Raw genomic sequence first — 21119 nt, forward strand, 5'->3', positions numbered from 1 at the left:
ACCAACAAGGGTAGTTTTAGTTTTAGAAGCAGTTGCAGGTAGGATGGCAGGAAGGCTGTTCACAATTTTGTCCTCCTTTATCGTAAAAGTGAGGATGTTAAAAAGCATATTTTGTGAAAATATATTGAATTTAAAAGCAATATAGGATGAAACAATACAAATCTCTGGTGTAAAAAAAAATATATATATATACATTATTCTTAGTTTCTAGAAAGTGAAACCTTACTTTGAATGGGGCATGTTGGTGCTATTTAAGAGAGCCAATTGTGTTGAAACATAGTCTTAATCACTGTTGTAAGTTAATCTTCTGTATGCCAATGTGTGATAACATGTATTTTCTAATGAATTTTCTATTTATGACTGTTAAATGGCCAGCACTGAAATATATTATTTACTACTACATCAACTGTAAACCCTGACATGCTTTTGGTCGTGTTTCTGTAAAAAAAAAAATCTTTTTCCTCAGGGGTTTGGCTGATTCTCTTTTAGTGGCCTTAGGGCTCTGTAATTGCAGTGTTCAAGTGTGCGCGCACACACTTGTTAGGAAGTGGTGCTTACCTGATGTTTTTGAACCTGCCTCAAGCCTGCTATTGCAGGCCTGTGGGTACGCACTTGCACCCATGATATTTTTTAATGAATGTCAACCCTTGCCATTGCAGGCCTGTGTGTGCGCGCATTGCACTTCTACTCAGGTTGGCCTTTCTAAACCACTGGACCATCCTGAGGGTACCTTTTACTACCACTAGAGCACCCCTGGGGTAAGTCTTAAGGCAGGAAGCAAGTGGTAGGTGAAAGGCAGGGCAGGTGCACATGTGTTTTCCCTGCCCTGGTAGTGAAGAATGCCCATATGTATTTTCACTGCCTAGGTTTGCTCTTCCCATTGTTTAACATGAGGGGCTGATTGACATTACTTCAAACTGCAATAGTGGTTTACAAAGGAGCAGACTTGTGTTGTTTCCTATCTCTGGATTCACAATAAAAAACCCTCTTCTGTGATAAAGAGAGGGTTGTCATTAATAGCTTAGAAATGACACTTCTCGAAAGTGGGCATTTCTCTGCTCTAAAACTTTGTGTGCCTTTTAGTTTGATTCCAGTCCACAATGGAGGCTGGGGCAGAACTTCTATTCATTTCCCAGAGACCGCTAAAAACTTTGGGCATTTAACTGGAACAGACCTCTGCCATTTGAGGGCCTGGATGGATATAATGGAGGAAGTGTATTTGACACTTGGCCTCTAAGAGCAATATAATGTCCCCACTTAAGATAGTGGACCATATGCATGAACACATTTTCCCATAGACACAGAATGGGCAAAACCCTTTGATGCATCTGGCCCTAAGATCTGGATTCTACGGCCCCATGGCAGACAGGACTGAAATTTAGGGGAGACATCTGTGTTTCACAGTCAAACCCTCTGAGCCACACCCAACTTCAAAGGCACACTACAGTATAACTACTGCTCCCATACTTTAGCAGGGTAGAGATACACTTGTGGGGACTTGGGACCGGAGATCCTGGAACTGCATGGTTCACACTGCCAGAGGAATCTGTTGTGACAAGGAGGATTACTGCCATAGAAAAGTAGCGTGCACCCTTCCTGAATAGTGCCTCACCTGGGCTGACTAACTGCTGCTGTGTGGCACCCTGACGTGTTCTCACCAAGGGCTTGTTTGTTTGCCCCTGTTCTCTCATGGAAGTCTCCGGGACATCAAAGACCTCCCGCTAGGGACCCACACCATCTACCTGTGACACCTGGAGAGCAGTGCCTTCAGAAGTGCCCACAGCGTCTGCTGAATCCCAACTGGTGGCGCAGTTTCTGGGTGGAACTAAGTGTTGTGCCTGCAGATCGGATTTCCTTGTGCGGAGCCCCAAATGTACTGCCTGCATATAAGGTGTGTGGCCCTGCATCATGGGGCCTCAACACGCAGAAAGCTTCTTCATGGTGGTGAGTGTATAAACCAGTTGCAAACCCCACATGGCCAGCTTCGTCGATTGTGCTGCATCTCTCTCGTGTGACATGCAGACTGCATGCTCATTGCATGTGGTGTCAGATTCACAGGTTGCAAACCTTGGAGGTGAGACTGTACCCGTAGTAGTGCCTCATTTTACCTTGTGTGGCACTGCTGAACTTAGACCTGTGTTTGTGACCAAAATTGCCAGGTGCGACCCGTATCTACATGCACCAGACGTTGTGCCTCATTTCCAGGGAGGTACGGAATTTGGAACTCTCCGTTGTGTGTGACCAGAATTGTCTGGTGTGACCCGTATCAACGCGCACCAGATGTTGTGCCTAGTTTACAGGCAGGTACATAATTTGCAACTCTTTGTTGTGTGTGACCTGAATTGTCTGGTGCAACTTGATAAATGTGCACCAGGTGTTGTGCCTCATTTCCAGGGTGGTACAGAATGTGCAACTCTTTATTGTGTGTGATTGCAATTCTCTGAGCGATTCTACAAACACACACCAGAAGTTGTGCCTCCTTTCAGGGGAGGTGCGGAGGTGCGGAGGAGCGGATTAGTGTTTCGTGGTGCCCAGATTGCCTGGGTGCCACTTGGATAGACGTGTGCTTGACGGGGTGCCTCTTTCTTCTGAGGAGCTCCCCTGCTTCAACCCACAATCATCTATTCCTTTTGTGCCATCAATGTGGCAGACCAACCGCCCACTCCTCAGCCAGCCCCAACGACTTGTGCTGGGGTGGTTTGAGTAATTGACTGGGCTAAGTAACGCTTCCAAAAGTGACCGGGAACTGGTCAGGAGACTGCATGACCCTTTTGCCTCGCAGAACTGGGCTGGTGCCAGAAGGCATTGTGTGGAACCCCTTAAGTGGACGACTATCGCCCTCAGCCCGCTTCTGTTCCGCATACAGTGGGCACACTTCCCGAGTAGTGGGCCAACCTCCATTTGTCGACTGCCGCCTAATTAACCCTGTTACCTAACCGAACTCCTTCCCTGGGCCCCTGACTAGGTGTGACTCTGGCAACGATCGGCCTAGAAGGGGGTGGGGGGGGGGGGGGGGGCGTGGGAAGAGGGAGAGCCAGATCTAGAGCTCTGACTACACAAAAGGTTGGAGATCCCTGGCCTAGAGGAACAGCAAAACCCCCGAAGCACGCTCCGCCTACAAGACCGCCATGACTGAAGACACCACCAACTCATCAGAACCACGAAGAAAACTTTCATCCAGAAGAGAATCCTCAGCAACTCTAAGGAACTCTTCAGCATTGTACAACAATTCTCCAAACCCCCCAGCGAGTGCTCAGACGTTCTTTTCTCCCGGGACCTCTGCAACAAGCTCAGCTCCTACTTCCATCTCAAGATCAGGACTCTCTACAACTTCGATGAGCAGAACCTAAGCACAGACTCCACTCCTTTAACCAGCAACACAACCCAGTCTACCATCACCGCCTGGAATACTGTCACCACAGAAGACACAGCCACAACCATGAAAAGCATATACATGGGAGGGGGCCCCCCCCACTGACCCCTGCCCCCCTCACATCTTCCACAGAGCCGCCTCCACCATAGCACCCGAATTACGACGTACAATCAACTGCTCCCTCGAAACAGGCACATTCCCTGACGGCAGGAAACATGCAGAATTAAAGTCCGTACTTCAACAAGCCCACCGCAGACCCGACGGACCTCGGTTGAACAAGCTTTATTCGAGATAATTTCTCATAAAAGCACAGCATAAAATTGAACATAACAAATAAAAAACAGATCATTTAACATATACAAATTCATATAAGACATTTTGTGCAAGCTCATGCAATACCAACATATAAAAGTACACATATATAGCAAATTAGATTGGGGTTTGTAAAACAATTAAAAACCAGATTAACTAAGCCCACCCATAGATCGCCGCCTAATTGCCCAGGCCCACCCCAGGTATTTGGCTACCCCGAGAACTATCGACTCCTGGGTAGATGTACATAAAATTCTCAATGCCACTGCACTATGTCGTGTCCCAAGGTTTTTACATACAGGGGTAAGCCATACCCTCCTAGGTGATGAATAGGCTTTGCAGACAAATAGAAAGTGACCTAGGCTTTCAACAGCTGCTTCACACACTGGGCATAACATATTGGTCGACCTCTGCCAACCTGCAGTTAGTTTTTTTAGCGGGATGGATCCAGATCTTAACTGGAAGACTAACTTCCTATCCAGTGGGACCGTAATATTGTCCCACTAATTTTCTAAGATAGGGTAGATTTTGGCCTTCAAGAAGCGACCCGCCATGGAATCAGACCTAGCGCCTCTCAGAAGATTGTTGTCCACCCAATCCCAATATTGGGATTTGAGGGCTTCCTTGCTTGGGAAGACTTCCCCCTGCGGGTTGGTCCAAAGATTAGAAAACCCCAGGTTAGTTAACATGGCCCTTAAATTTTTTAGCCACTTCATCTTGGGGAAATTATCTTCCTTGATTATCGAAAGGAAACCATCAGCATATTGCCTAATCTCAGGAGTTGTCCAAAGACGTCTCCAATAGAGAACAGGGCGCAATCGCGCTCTATCGCTAATTGTCCGTCTACCCAACTCCAGGAACAATGGTATTAGGGGGGTGCTCTGTGGAAGGCCTGTGATCCCTCTAAGGAACCTGTTTTCAGATATCTGTAGGGTCGAGAGGTTGTCCCAAGCCCATAACTCTGCACCATATAAGGTCGCACCTAGGACCTTTGCATCGTAGACTATAAGGACAGGTTTGATCGGTTTGGTCTTGGATTTTCTGTGTTCCCCCCGCAATGCACCTGATAATTGTTGGTGTTTTAAGGCCGTTTTTTCCAGGTGATGGGACCAACCCGAGCCCTCTGCTATTTGGACCCCTAAGTATGTAAACTCCTTGACAATCTCTAGCTTACTGTTGTTCAGGGTTACCTTGGGATGAATTTTACGGCGTGGGGAGAAGACCATTAATTTCGTCTTACCCACATTTACTTCTAAGCCGTGCTCTTTGCAAAAAACATCAAATATGTTTAATGCACGTTGTAACCATGCAGGGGTCTTTGACATAATCAGGGTGTCGTCAGCGAACATCAGGACCTCCAGAACTACAGACCCATCTCTCTCCTCCCCTTTGCTGCCATAGTCATTGAAAAGATTTTCGACAACAAGCTCACCTACTTCATGGAAGCCAAGTCGGTCTTCAACTCCTCCCAAATCCGGATTCCGCAGCAACCACAGCACTGAGACCACCGTCCTAGCCACCACGGATGACATCTGCACCCTCCTTGACCAAGGCCACAGAGCTGTCCTCATCCTTCTAGACCTCTCAGCAGCCTTCAACACCGTCTCCCACCGCACACTAACCGTCAGACTCGACAACGCCGGCATTCGAGGAACCACCCTTGACTGGATCTGCTGTTTCCTCACCGGCTGAATCCAAGGAATCAGACTCCTGCCATTCCTCTCCGAAGCCACAGAGATCAGCTGCAGAGTACCCCAAGGATCCTCACTCAGCCCTACGCTAATTTAACATCTGCATGACCCCCCTCGCTACCATCGTCAGAAACATGGACTCAGCATAGTACCTTATGCCGAGGACACCAGGCTCATCCTCTCCTCCACCAACGAACCCGACATCACCAGACACAGCTTCCAGGAAGGAATGAAAGATGTTGCCTCCTGGATGAGCAACAGCTGCCTAAAGCTCAACTCAGAGAAAATGGCCCACCTGCCTCTGCAAATCTCCAACAGACCACGCTTCCAATCACGGCATCATACATGATTCCTCCCTCACCATGAACCAACAGATCAACGCCTTATCTTCTGTGTGCTTCAATACCCTCTGCATCCTCTGCAAGACCTAAAATGGATCCCCCTTGAATCCAGAAAGATCATCACCCTCACACTTATAACCAGCAGAGTCCTGACGGGTGAGTAGTGCCCTTCACAAATCCCTGGTTGATTGATTGATTGATTGGGGTAAAGTGCATATTACTGATGTCATTTTACCACCGTTTGTCCTAGTACTGCTAGTTATATTTTCAAATGTGATTTTTACCCAGAAATGCATGATGTTTGTTTTGTTTATTAATGTGTGTTGAATACAAACTTTATTTACATACACAATGTGTGAAGTCTCTTTTGCTACGCTGTGTATTCATTGTGTGAGAGTTCTGTGCCAATGCTTTACACATTTCCTCGGTCAAAAGCCTTACTGCTAGCCAAGGGTGAGCTCCGGTTATACAGTGCGTGTAATCACCCGACCTTGATGGGAGTGGTCGGTTCTGCCAGCCTACGGCCTTGCTTAGCCAACCAGAAGGTGCCAGTTCCAACACTGACTTACTGTTTTCATTAATTGTGTTGTATTATCTTCATTTCCTATTTTACTGTAGGCCTCTTCACGTCCTGTTACTACTTCTCACATACTCTATGCTACCCTCTCTACCTTCTTCAAGTTTTCTTTTTATTGTCCCATGCGCAGGTATTACCGCAACACACATGGGGTCATCATTGTTTACGACGTCACAAACCCAGCCTCCTTCGTCAATGTCCAGCGATGGCTGCATGAGATCACCCAAAACTGTGACTCGGTTTGCAAGATCCTTGGTAAGTTGGTGTTTTAACCTGCCATGTAGTCTCCTATTTGTGTATGTACCAAACTATGATTTTTTTTTTCTTCCTGGGAATTCCAAATATCCTGAGGCGTTCTCTTCATTTGTGTGCGTCTTTCAAAGCCCCTACCCTGAGTGGACACCTATGCATCTACCTACCTCCACATTCATCAGCCATGTAGTCGTCTTGCTGTATGCTTTTGTCAAGCATCTTCTCTGAGCATTCATCTGCCTTGCGGTCTCCTCCGACCCCTCTACCACACAGTCTGTGTCCACTGACCATTGTCAACACAACTCTGGCCTCCTTTCCTTGTGTTGATCTACCCTGCAGATTCCTTTTTCTAGGTACACCTACCATGGGGACTCTTTCCAGCATGGGCATGTCTTGGCATCTCTCGCCACTGGATGAACCTAATGTACTATCCAACCCATAGGTGCACTTACTATTCTTCCTCTCACCTTTCCTGGAGCCTTCTCTCAATGGGTGTCTTTGACCTGCATTCTCCTTGTTAGAACTGGCTATTTCTGGTAGGCTAAGGCTGACGCCAAAGCCAGGCAGAAACCACCATTCTAGTCAGGGCAAGGAAGTCACACGCCAAGATAACCTCTGCTCACCCCCTTGGTAGCTTGGCACAAGCAGTAAGGCTAAACTCGGAGGCAATGTGTAAAGCATTTGCGCCAGCGCACAACAGCAACAACATACTAGGCACACCACAGAAGGGACTCCACACAAGGTTATTATAAAAATAACTTTTGTATTGTAAAAACACATCAGATAAAATCACACATATACATTGTGCCAACTGGCACGGGCAATATTCACAGGGATTATGTACACAAGACAGGGCCACATGGGCGCCTGTCAAAATCAGATATAGAACTCCTAGATAAAATGTAGAATATCAAATCACTTCTAGAATAAAGAATAAATGTAACATAAAATAATAATCAAAGATAACCACCAGTAACCACTGGTAACAGGAACCAGGACCTTACTAGGACCACCTGTACTAAGAAAGAAGAACCACCTAAGTATCACACAGCATTAGGGGTCTAAGAAAGGATACATTACTCATGATGTAATAAACCTACATTCAGAGGAGTAGAAAAGACAACCACCTAAGAATAACCACATTTAGGGGCATAAACCAGAACACCTTACCCATGATGCATGAACACATTCAGAGGAGTAATAAGGAGAAACACATGATGACTAAACATTCAGAGGTGTTAAGGATAGAGCACATGATGCAATAAAATCACATTCAGAGGTGCATAACATAAGTCAATAGCGCAAAAACACACAGTAGGCAATTACTATTTAAAAGCATAGAAATCACATTGCGCCTACACTACATAAGCCACTACCTGTGGCAGTCCCTAGGCCAACTGGCCTTGTGGGGCAAAGATGCCCTGGGTCCAATGTCAGGGCGCGCTGCCATGCAGCGCCAGTCACAGAATACAAAAGCCTAAACGTGGCAGTTGCCCACAAAGTGCTGGGCAACTGTGTACATCACAGAAAGGCCTAAACGTGGCAGGTGCCCACAAAGTGCTGGGCACCTGAAGAATCAACAAAACTGCGCCAGCTGAGCCACACAGGCTCTAAAGCCAACACTGCGCACGTTGGAGCCACACAGGCTCTGGCCAACACCGGTCAAACGTTGGAGCCACACTGGCTCTAAAGCAGCATGCCCCCTGGAGCCTCCCTGGACTTTCCAAGCGTTGGGGCGACCCACTGCCATCCGGGGCCGCCCTGACTGCACCTCGCAAACATGAAATGGGGCAGGTAGCCTCTCAGGGCTCTACTCAGCGTTGGGGCGACCCACTGCCATCCGGGACCGCCCTGACTGCACCACCAACACTGGACCCCACGGGGCCCTCAAAACACGTTGGGGCGACCCACTGCCACTTGGGGCCGCCCTTGAAGCCCTCATGGCTTCAGACAACAAACAGCGCGAACCCGCGCTACTGTGGGGGGGCGGACACCGGCAATGTGTCCCGGCGCCCCTCCCCTGCTCCATTCTGCCCAGCCCCAGCCCAGACTCACCGGGCTCTTCCGGGCGGCGGCTCCTTCTTCTGGCCAGCGCGGGGCTCCTCTTCCACCACGGAGCCCCGCCGGCCCGCTCCGACGTTCTCGGCTGCTCTCCTCTCGCTGCAGGGCTCCCTCCGCTCACGGGAGCCCTGTAAGCCGGCCGCCATCACTCTTCTCCTCTCTCTCCCCTCGCCTCGCGGTCGCCATTCCTCGGCACCCGGGCTGTGGGGGCGGGACTTCCGGCCGGCCGCGACCGGATTGGTCGGCCGGCCAAGCGCTTCCGGGTCGCCGCGGGCAGCGCGGCGGCCCCTCTCTAGCTAGGCAGGCGGGGAGGCATTTAAAATATCGGCAATACCGGCGTGGGCAGCCGAAGTTAGATAAAAGTAAGAATAAGCGAGGTGGGCACTCGCCAGTCTGGCAAAGCGCTCCTCAGCGCTATAATCAAAAAATAAAGCGCTCGAAAGCGCTATGGGGCAATAAAGCGCTCCCAAAGCGCTAGAATAAAAAGTACAAAAGGTCCTTCCAGAAATGCAGCTCCACCATGCTGCACAAAGGTCCCAGAGAGTCCCAGGGGGCAAAGCAAAGTCCCCCCCATCAGCCCAGGCAAGGCAGAGGGTCCCCCAGGAGTCCAGGAAGGTCCATCAGGTGCCCAGGGGCTGGGCAGAGCCAGGGATTCCCCTGAGCTCAAGCAGCAGCAGCCCCTGGCAGATTCAAGTTGAAGACAAGAACATTTTGGAAGGGGATACAACCCCTTCTTATACAGTGCAAAACCTTTGAAGTCCTTTGAAGTCCTTTGAAGCAGGCAGTGTGAGAACCAGCTGGACTGGTTTAGAGGGAAGTTCCCTTCAGTATCGGGGACAGAGGTGTCAGTCGCCCAGCGGGAGGTGGAGCCAGCTTTGTAGTTACACAGGAACAGCCCTTCACTATCAGGTGCCATCTCCTCCCACTTCCCTGGCAGCAGATGCTGCCTTTCATCCATGGGCTGACTTCAGACAACCTCCTGGGCTCTCCAGCCCCTGTCATCCTCAAACCAGACAGTCAATCCACAAGCAGGCCCATGCACTCTGGGCCAGGCTCACCAGCCAATCACACGCTAGCAACAACCTACACAAATATGCCAACTTCCAAAAGTAGTACTTCTAGACTAGACACAGTCATGCTGCATACATCATTTTGCAGCATTCACTCTCACGAGTTGATACATACCAAACTCGCCCCTGCACTCCCCACGCATCAGGAACTACCATGGGCATACATATTCCCCATTCATTCCTATGGGAGGGCAGGTCACTCACCATTCATTCACAGAGAGCTCAAGCACTTTACACTGTACCACAGTGAAAAAGTGCGCAGAGGCCTAAAATCACCAATACCAGGTTCCAAAAATAGGCTAGGAAAACGCAAAAAGTCTAGGGGTGAACCTGCCTAATGGGCCGGGTCCAACACTCCTACACTACGGTTTCCTTCCAAAGCGCACAAATCTTGCACTGTCTTTAGTGGCTTACTGTTGGGAGCCCCTTCCCAGAGCCTTCACCATAGTAGAGTAGTTAGACCGGTTTGTCCTTGACCCCACACTTTTGGACCTCTGTGCACCTGTTACAAAATACATTTATTTAAAAAGAAGCAGGCTGGACCTACTACTCCGCCATGCAGCTAACGCAGACACAACACTAGGCGGCTCCAATAATACTCTGCTTTCTCTTGCCCCAGTGAAAATTGTTTTTTTCTAATTAGAAGTTACTCCTTGCATTGAAAAACCAAGGAGGGACTTCAACAAGCTTGTGCTTCATCCTGCTGTCTCTTCCAAAAGTAATCCTCAATACCTGTCAAATTATTGGTTTGTGGAAGAAAGTGAATTATGTTTAATAGGACGATCCCATTAAAAGGAATGAAGAATTAACCACATTAGGAGGGTGACGCATGCTTGTAAAGCGAGTGACCCTATTGATTTCTATGAAAGCACGCTGTTTTTTTGGAGGGTGAATATTAATTAAAATAGCATAACACTGTACAAATGAAAGTGAGTTTACAGGTTGGAATATCTGCCATGTGACTTGTCCCTGGGCGTTTGTTAGTGGCCTACTCTCTGCAGGTGCCCTGGCGTTGGTCATGTTCCATGAAGCGCACTTCTCCAGCTGCATTTTCTCTGTGCACATACCAGTTATGGAATCTCTTCCATCAGCATGCATTTGCTGAGCATTCTCCGCCCCAAGCATGCGCCTGCTGGGTGCTTCCTATGATGGCAAAACCAGCCAGGCTCTCTGACCACATATCAGCCTGGCTCCCTCCCACCCTTGAAACCTCCTCATGGGCAGCCTAGTCTCCATACGCATGTTTGCCATGCAGCCCCTTTATGCTTGTGTGACCCTGTATCGTCCTCAAGTGCACACACTCCCTGCAGCATCCTCTGTGTGGCAAGCAGAGATGTATAGTTTGCTGAGTCTATGTACAGCACAGAGTTACACCAGGGTAAAATAGCAATCGTAGAGGGATCAAGGATGATGTTTCAACTTTTTGCCATAGTTTAGCTGGGTCTTCCTCAGGACAGTTTTTTTGTTTTTCAGCAGAATGTAACCAGCATTCTAAAGAAGACAATGCTGGTTAAGCATGATACTGACGGCTTTGCTTCTTTGCCTGCCAATTTATGCAAAATGTAGAAACACATGTTCACAGAATATTTTTAGTGATGCACAATGGTGATTTTTCCCTACACTGTCATGGAACTGTTGATCGGACCATTGCAGGAGAGATGTACTGATGAAGGAAGGGCCAGACACCTGGGCATCTGTTGGTACATGTTTTGTTTCATTTTGGACTTTACCTCCCAATTTTAGCAAGTAAAGGTTCATGACGAACAGGAGATCTTTGTAGTACAGATAGGTTTTACAAAGTTCTCTTCCTTCCGCGGTTAGACTATAGATTTCCCCCTCCGTCCACCTCCTGTCAGTGATGTCCGGTACTCCACAGTCACTGCCCTTCATTTCTCACGCTTTCCTGTTTTTTTTCTCCACAGTGGGCAACAAGAACGAGGACCCATCTCGAAAGCAGGTTGAAAGCTCAGATGCTAAACGCTTTAGCGACCAGATGGGGGTGCGGTTATTTGAGACAAGTGCCAAGGAGAACACCAATGTGGAGGAGGTGAGCATGGGGACAGGCTAGAACACCAACTCAGAGATTGAAACTTCTTTAGAGTTCTAGAACACTCAACATAGAGGAGGTGGGTGCATGTTACATTCAAGAACAAGGAGGTGGTGAGAATGACCGCTGACATTCAAGAACACCAAAGCTGACGGATGGGTGAGGGGGCACTGATTGTTCAAGAACTCCCTACTGAAAAAAATTATGGAAGCATTTGAGGAAACTAAATGGATGAGGTGGGTGAGCACCTAGTACTAACTCCCAAAGAGGAGGCATGTGGCTATCTACCATTTGCCCTTCACTTGAGGGGGGCACTCTACTGCTTAAAACACCAGTGTATGGGTGATGAGGTTACGAGGGGTAGAGGGGGAGGAATTATCCAATGTCCGGTCCATTAACTCTTTACCTAGCTCCAACGTACAATATTGCAATGGAAAGAATAGTTGCATGAAGGGGAGAAAAAACAGCAAGATGACCATCACCAGCTGAGAATCTTTTGTGATTGAGCATTACTGTTCTTTAGCCACAGAAAACATGAATGTGCTTAAAAGCCTATGAGAAACTTCCAAAACACAAGTCATTGCCTGCTTCCTCAGACCACCTTGCCCCAGCGGAGCTGGGTTTACACACACTCATTGCCTTGTACCTCATTTACACATACCCACCCCCGAAGATAGGACAGAAAGGAAAATGGAGTCAACAGCAGAGATGTGATATGAGACCTCATAGCTTTATGGTGACTTAACCCTTGGCATCAGTTTGTGGATAGGCCGCCTGCTGTGATGGATTCTGCCCTTGATATGCCCAGTTTAAGACAAACTTTACAAAGCTCTCTGGGCAACAGTGTGAGAGAAAAGCAAAGATGTCCTGTAAAACACAAGCTTTTGTTTGTTACGTAATGTAATCATTTCAGACTTTAAGAAGAGCAATATGTCATGTGGCATATAAAATCTCGCACATGTATCCTTCAAATTCTAGCTCTCCTGGATATCGCATCAAGTACCATGCTGTAGGTTGGTAACCAGGATATTAAGCCAAATAGGTTTTCCCAGTGTTAACCTACAACCCCAGATTAGAGCTTTGAAGAAAACGAGTGTTTATAAATGTACAGTTGATTTATATTGGTTCCTGGGAAATCCGCACTTCAATCAGCTTAGTAGGGAGGGTCCATTAAAATCTGCTTACCCCAGTTTTTGCAACATCTTGCATTTGGGTCACAGTGCAACATGCCTATTCACATTTCTCTTTGAGTGAGGAAACTCACTGGTAGCTACTGTTTGGAGGATGCTTAGACTACAAGCAGTGGAGGCAGCTACTTGAAAGTTTAATATTAGGCACCACATTGCAGAATACCACACCGCTGCAACTAGGATATCCACCAGGAAGAAAATCGTACGGTGGGAACGACGGGCATTGCAGTAAGGAAGCTCCTTCCATAGTTGGTGGGACACATCATTAAGAGGAAGCTCAGATTAGAGGTTCTTGACAGTCACAGTGATTTTTTTTTTAATTCACTTTATTATGTTCTATATAAAAAAAATAAGAATAATTTTTTACTGATTTTCTATTTTTCACACAAAAGCACATATTTAGTAGAGATTAGCTTTTTGGGAACTGTAACAAATTCAACATTAAATAGCATGTATGTTTGCAGTGCAGTGTATAGAATAAATAAACAGTTCTTCATAAAGTCTGACTCTGGTCCCGTGTATATTGTCAAACCGCAAAACACTATGTTTTTCCTTGGTGTACTGAAACCTGTTATTAGATATCTGTGCCCCCAGATTTTGCCGAATTTCTTACGACTATACCCTGAATATAAAGCTCTGCCCGTGGCCATGCACCAGACCATGCTACAACTCCATTCTTCAGTGGTTGGTGATCTGGGGCTACCCACTCTGTATGCTGCATCTCTTTTTGCTACAACTAGTTCTATTGGCAGATAGCTTTTGACGTATATTTACAACTTGATCGCTTCTTCCGAAGCAGTCCTAGCTTTCTTCCTAGTACCTGTTAGTGGGTAAACCATACTGCTGTCACTGAGGGAGCAATGTTCTGCAGTCTTATTCATACTATCTGCCTTATCTTTCAGATGTTTAATGCCATCACCTTCATGGTCCTGAAAGCCAAAATGGACAATCTGGCCCGTCTGAACCAGCCTAACGAGGTGGTGAAGATCAACAAGCCCAAAAAGAAGCCGCCGGTGAAAAAGTGTTGCTGAGCCCCCACAGGACGAGGAAACCTGCCGGAGACTATGCCAGCGAGAGACAGAGCTCACAAGATTCTGACGAGGCGCGACTGTAACTTACGTTCTGCTTTGTGGACCTATCAGAAGGATCGATTACAAATGATGGCATCGTTTATGGCAGCAGAGAAGATGGGGTTCAATCCGTTACTGAGCTCCGCAGGGTGAAGACAATGGGGCAGTAGACACATCACTGTGGAGGCTCTCGACAGAAACGCTAGCGCCACTTTTTTGCTCGAAGGAAGCCCTGCCCCTAACCTCTTGCTTGTCACGTGGAAAGACTTTTTAGGCCAGGATTATGATGGTGGTAATGGACCATAGACTGGGATCTCCGGAGCCCCCGCTACATGAATTGTCCTGGCAACGATTTTGCTTACCTAGAAGAATGTACTGGAAACAATATAATTTGCACAAGGCTCATCCACTGCAATGGAGGCCTCAGACCAGATCTGTACAACGTCCCTGCTACTATCATAGAATTGTCGAGTGACTGACTGCATCACTGTCATGCCAGTTAACTGTTTTTCTTTAGATAGTATGTTCTGTGTATTTTGGGAGAGTCTTGGTTTTGTTAGAGATAAAAGCCCAGTCTGACACTAAATGGGGCTCCAGAGTCTAGTTGCGGCAAGGCCTCCTTAATTTCAACAATACCTGTCACATACCCGCCACCATTCCTACCTACGGCTCTTCAGTCAGGTAGCTACAGAAACATGTTTTGCTTCTATATTTGTGTATTGACCTCTGTATGCATATCTTGTGCATAGTTGCTCGTCTATTTCCAACCCTATAATTTTGAGCCTGTATAACATTCCCTGCGATTATCTGTATGGTTTGCATTCAACCGTGTCCATGGCATACCAAGCCATTGTATGGATATGTGGCTTGCTTTATGGTTATTGGTTATTATGTATACATCTTGCCCTTTGGGTACCTGTGGTCATGTTGCTTGCTGTCACCAGGGCTGTTTGTATGAATTGCTCTGTGGTTACTTGTGAGTAACTCTCCCATCCCTCACTAGTTCTGTTTATGATTTGACCTGTGGTTACTCCTGTGAATGGTTTGTCACATAGCTGCCTGTGCACCCTGCTTGTCTCATGGCTACCTGTGTAATGCTTGCCATTTGGTTACCTGTGTCTGTGGTTTGCCCTAAGGCTACCTGTGTATTTTCTGCCCTTTGATTACTATCTGAGCTTTTGCCTGGGTACCTGTGTTTATGGTTTCTGATATAGCTTAACCCTTGGTTATCTGGATGCATAATGTGCCTGGTGGTTACTTCTGCGACTTGCTTACTGGCTACCTGTGTATGGTTTGTCCTGTCGCTTCCTTTGCGTATGGCTCGCCACTTTGTTTTCTGTAAGATCATCTTACACACCAATCTCTCATCTCAGTAACCTGTTTTGTGGTCACTCCTGTGGGGTGGTGTTGAAAGCTCTGTGTGGTTCATCTTTTTTTGCCTGCCCCACGGGCCATAAGTAGCTTGCCCTCTTGCTTAACCAGGGTTGTGCCCACATCAGTGCACCTGGAGCCACCTCTTTCCTTACTCGGGTCAGCATCCTCAGTCCTGATCAGTGGACAGACTGCTAGCCTATTGGCAGAAGCATCACAGTGGAAATGATGCCACCTAATACTTCTGACCTCTCACCTAATCTGGACCAAACACCTTATGTTAGAATGGGGCCTTGTGGGTCAATATTTGTTTTCATTTTTATTTTTAAATGTTTGAATCCAGCTCCTACTGAACATCAACTTCACAATGAGGTAATCTCACTAAAATCTGCTACAACTCACCTTTTGTTTTTCCACTCTGAAGAATTGTCATTTCACATGGTTCGCCATTCAATAAAGAGCCATATATATGAGATTTTGTGATTTGTTGGAGTAAACCTAACTTTTTTCCCCTCATGAGACACGGAGAGACCAGTATTTTTGCATTGTTGGGTGTTTAGGTTACCCAAATATCTAATAATACTTTTGTTCTCAGAAAAGCTAAATGCATCTATAACCTCTGCACAAACAGTACAGTCGTTCAGTGGGTTGTGAAGAAAGCTGGGTACAAATACAAAAGATTAATGTATGTTAGCACCATGTGCTGTAGATACATATGATGTTCTCTAATGCCCTACTTTCTTTGGAAGACTTTTCTTTGGGATTTGAGTGCATGTCCAATGACTCTTGATCATGTTAACAAACCCACAATGCACAAGGACAGAGTATACACCACGGTTAATTTTGCACTATCCTTTTTGGAGATGTTTGTCTGAGCCTCATCAACATACTGAGCACTGGGGACAAAGGCTATTCTCCAAACAATGGTAAACCGAGAAAGCAGTAGCAGGCAACCACCCTGAGGAGCAGTTACCAGACTGTTTTATGGTGCCTCATCTGCTTCCTGCTTTGAGGTACCATGTCACATGAGAAAGACTCTTGGAGGACATGATGTTGGAAGTTATCCTGTCTTCTAACACCCATTGACGTTGGACGGACTACAATGAGGTTAGTGATCTTTGTTTACCAGGGATCACCTTGAGAGTCCTTTGATTTTAAAAGACCCTTCAACTCCTTATGAAAAGCCTGTAGGTGCTCTGATGTAGCAAGCTTGGCGTTGGCACTAACGCAAGGAAAACGGGCCCACCCATCCATGGAAGCAAAAATGTCAATTACTTAAGTTCCGTGGGCCCTTTACACCCCTGAGCCACACTCCCACTGTGAATTGCTCCACTAAGGATAGCTACACCTCCTCCCATAACTTAAATTGGATAATGTGTATGTATTGTAATCGCATTTCTATAGCGCTTACAACATGCAAGCCTCTGGCTCTAAAAGTAATCATTACCCTGATTCTGCTCTGGCCTTTCTCGCCTTTCAGAGGCGGTGGCACTGTGTTGCATGTTGTATTTATGATTTTAGGCCTGTCTCCCTCTGAAAACTGCTGATTCAGGCGCCGAGGGCAGAACCACTGTTTGCAGCGAGGTGATGGGAACTTAGATGATAGAAACGGAACAGAAGGCTAGGCATAGACGATGGGTGAGCAGCGGGAAACAAAGGCCACACAAGATTGGCCAAGATCAGCCAAGCTTTTATCTGGGAGCTTATAGTGACTAACAGAGACCCAAGTACTGTTGCCGAACACGATGCTCATCTCTTAAAAGTACAGAGAGCAGAGGCTTTGCAAACCTGTGGGCCAGTCTACCAACCACACACTCCCTGAATGTCGCAGAGATCTTGGAACGCTAGATTTGAGTAATGGGCCCAGAGCACGGGGGAGACAAATGAGCAGGATAGCAGAACAAATCTTCCTGAACCATAGACGTAAGGCAGTTATAGCGAGGTTCCCTAAATCCTAGGAGTACAACAAGTAGTGCAAGCTTCCCTGAGCTCTAGGTGAAGGACCGGCAGAGCAAATCTCCCTAAACTAATAGGTGCACAATGGGAAGAGCAAACTTCTGTAGATCATGTGTGTAGGAGAGGTAGAGCGAGCATCCTTAAATAATAGGTGCACACGGGAAGAGCAAACTTCTGTAGATCATACGTGTAGGAGAGGTAGAGCGAGCATCCTTAAATAATAGGTGCACACAGGAAGAGCAACCTTCTGTAGAATCCACATGTAGGAGAGGTAGAGCTAGCATCCTTAAATAATGGGTGCATACACGAAGAGCAACCTTCTGTAGAATCCACATGTAGGAGAGGTAGAGCTAGCATCCTTAAATAATGGGTGCACACACGAAGAGCAACCTTCTGTAGAATACACATGTAGGAGAGGTAGAGCGAGCATCCTTAAATAATAGGTGCACACGGGAAGAGCAAACTTCTGTAGATCATACGTGTAGGAGAGGTAGAGCTAGCATCCTTAAATAATGCGTGCACACAGGAAGAGCAACCTTCTGTAGAATCCACATGTAGGAAAGGTAGAGCGAGCATCCTTAAATAATAGGTGCACACGGAAAGAGCAAACTTCTGTAGATCATACGTGTAGGAGAGGTAGAGCTAGCATCCTTAAATAATAGGTGCACACGGGAAGAGCAAACTTCTGTAGATCATACGTGTAGGAGAGGTAGAGCGAGCATCCTTAAATAATGGGTGCACACACGAAGAGCAACCTTCTGTAGAATACACATGTAGGAGAGGTAGAGCGAGCATCCTTAAATAATAGGTGCACACGGGAAGAGCAAACTTCTGTAGATCATACGTGTAGGAGAGGTAGAGCTAGCATCCTTAAATAATGCGTGCACACAGGAAGAGCAACCTTCTGTAGAATCCACATGTAGGAAAGGTAGAGCGAGCATCCTTAAATAATAGGTGCACACGGAAAGAGCAAACTTCTGTAGATCATACGTGTAGGAGAGGTAGAGCTAGCATCCTTAAATAATAGGTGCACACGGGAAGAGCAAACTTCTGTAGATCATACGTGTAGGAGAGGTAGAGCTAGCATCCTTAAATATGTGCACGATGGGAAGAGCAAACATCTCTAGATCATACGTGGAGGAGAGGTAGAACTAGCATCCTTAAATAGGCGCATGTGGAGAACAGCAAACTTCTCTAGCTCATACATGTAGGAGAGGTAGAGCTAGCATCTTTTCATAGGTGCACGAAGGGAAGTACAAACTTCTCTAGATCATACATGTAGGAGAGGTAGAGCTAACATCCTTAAATAATAGTTGGACACAGGATGAGCAAACTTCCCTAGATTGTAAGTGTAGAAAAGGTAGGGCGAGCATCCTTAAATAGATGCACAAAGGAAATAGCATACTTTTCTAGATCATACGTGTAGTAGAGGAGCTAGCATCCTTAAATAATAGGTGCACACGGGAAGAGCAAACATCCCTAGATCATACATGGAGCTAGCATCCTTAAATAATAGGTGCACACGGGAAGAGCAAACGTTCCTAGATCATACATGTAGGAGAGGTTGAGCTAGCATCCTTAAATAATAGGTGCACACGGGAAGAGCAAACGTTCCTAGATCATACATGTAGGAGAGGTTGAGCTAGTATCCTTAAATAATAGATGCACAATGGGAAGAGCAACCTTTTCTAGATCATACGTGTAGGAGAGGTAGAGCTAGCTTGCTTAAATATTAGATACATGACGGGAAGAGCAAACTTTTCTAGCTCATACATGTAGGAGAGGTAAAGCTCAGCAGAGTTGCTGCCTGACTTCTCTCCAGAAGTCGTCCAACTCCCAACCCCTGAAACCCTATGCCAGATGCCCTGGCTACCCATGTTCATGCCCTGAGCCTAGACTTGTAAATTAAATATCTGCCTGGTCCCAGTAAGGGCAGACAGATCTAAACGCCAGAGTCCGTTGACTTGTAGTCGTGTCAGTACTCACACCAAAAATGTAATAACAACATAAGCGTTTCTCGCCAGGATCACTTCTTGCCTTATTAATGCATGATCTCTGCACCCTCAGCTGGGCACTAAGTACAAGGCTGTCCTTTAATACATTTTAGTGCCTGCATTGGTAGAGCCAGCGATCTTGTAATTTCGACAATAGTATGGTGTACTAATCTGCTCAAGAGCTCTGCAGACCATATACACCAGAGTCCACAGGCCCCAGATGCACCAGGCTGACAGTGGAGCTCTTATTGGTCAAAAGTCAGATCTGTCCCTGTCAGCTAGCTGACCCTCGGTCTGTGCCTGCGAAGAACGGGTCAGTATTTACATACTAGTATGTCAAGGAGAGTGCTCAGAGTAGTATGTATGCAGGCTCACATGCTGTTATTTGATAGCAAACCAGCAGGAGGCCTAAAAATGTCACTGGAATGTGTCTCACAATTGGTAGGCAGTATGAATCGCAAAATGCAGGAACCTACCAACGAAATAAAGTACAATGTCCATGTACATTTACGCAATTGGGGTAGCACTGAGACCACTACCTTCTGTCTCATTGACAATACACTGCCTAGATTTGATAATGCAGCAAACAACATGGTGATGGAAAGAATGCTTGAATTAATCGAAGCCCATAGCAAAAAGTAAGGGCTGCACTCCAGTCCATCTTTTTTCACTCACTGTGCCACTCCAGACCTACCTTACACAAATCACTCTTATTCCTTCTCCAGTAGTAAAAGTCCAGCCCGGCCCAGCACTCCAGTCCATTGTTGCTGACCTACTGCGTCACTCTAGACAAAGCTCCATCTTATGCAGATCACTCTTGGCCCTGCTCCAGATCTGCCAGGTCAGATCTCCTCCAGATGGGAATACAAGAAACGCCAAATCAGTTAAGACATGCGTAGTCCTCCACATTGAGGTATAACTGGATTCCTATGGGGAACAACCTTTACAACGAAGGTTTTACAACGCGGTACTGTTACCACGCAACATTTACAACGTAAGTCGTTACGACGACTTGCGCTGGGGGGCGCTCCAGAATAGTAAATAGTTTAATTTACTATCCAACTCCTTCTCTACTATCCACGGGTACTGGAGTTGGAATAGAAACATAAAATATTTACTATCCAGCACCCCTCAACGCAAGTCGTTGTAACGACTTGCGTTGTGAAAGTTGCGTAGTAAAGGTACGCGTTGTAAAAGTAAGCGTTGTAACGTTGTACATCCGATTCCCATAGCACAGTTAGCACAGGACCCACATCTGGCCCTGCCGGTCACACTTGCGACACCTACTGCAAAAAACAAGCTGATGGAAGGAATGCTTGAAATCCTTACCATTGACAATAATGCAAGCAGCATTCCAGTCCATCTTTGGCCATCCACTCTAGTCCAATCAGTCTATGTCCTGCTCCTGTAGGAACGGTCCAGCCCAAGCTACCCAGGCCACATCTCCTTCGGATGGAATACAATCACTCCCCTGACTCCATGGTGGTCCACGCTGAATGGAAAAGAGCTTTCACTCTGGGAAGGGGACCACAAGGAAAGTAAGAGTTTGGAAGAGAATAGCAGCAGGTGAGTCTATGAATTTGAGATCTGTGGTTTTATACTTAAGATGTCTGGATGTCCTGTTTTTATCTGAAATATGGGTCAGTCCTCCGCTCCTGCCATTGCTGCAGCTGTCCCTGCTGGCTGTCTCATTAAAAACATGGACACGAGGATAAGCTAGGTGGCACGGTGAACCTAATCCTTATATACCTTATGTGTTGATAGACAAATTAATCGTTTCTGCTTTAAAAATTACTCCCACTTTTATGGGTGCT

At 46.6% G+C, this 21119-nt stretch overlaps 1 protein-coding gene across 1 annotated transcript in view; it reads left to right on the plus strand.

Moving 5' to 3' along the window:
* The window catches only part of LOC147703191 (ras-related protein Rab-35-like), a 196279-nt gene extending 180451 nt beyond the window's left edge, over nt 1–15828 (plus strand). Inside the window, exons 4-6 of the mRNA XM_086931726.1 lie at nt 6425–6549; nt 11600–11724; nt 13817–15828. Coding sequence (XP_086787852.1) covers nt 6425–6549; nt 11600–11724; nt 13817–13945 — 379 coding nt within the window. The 3' untranslated portion in view covers nt 13946–15828. The remainder of the gene's footprint in view (nt 1–6424; nt 6550–11599; nt 11725–13816) is intronic.
* The last annotated feature ends 5291 nt before the right edge of the window (nt 15829–21119 follow it).

Source organism: Lissotriton vulgaris, chromosome 7 (assembly GCF_964263255.1).
Source record: "Lissotriton vulgaris chromosome 7, aLisVul1.2, whole genome shotgun sequence".
Taxonomy (NCBI): Eukaryota; Metazoa; Chordata; class Amphibia; order Caudata; family Salamandridae; genus Lissotriton; species Lissotriton vulgaris.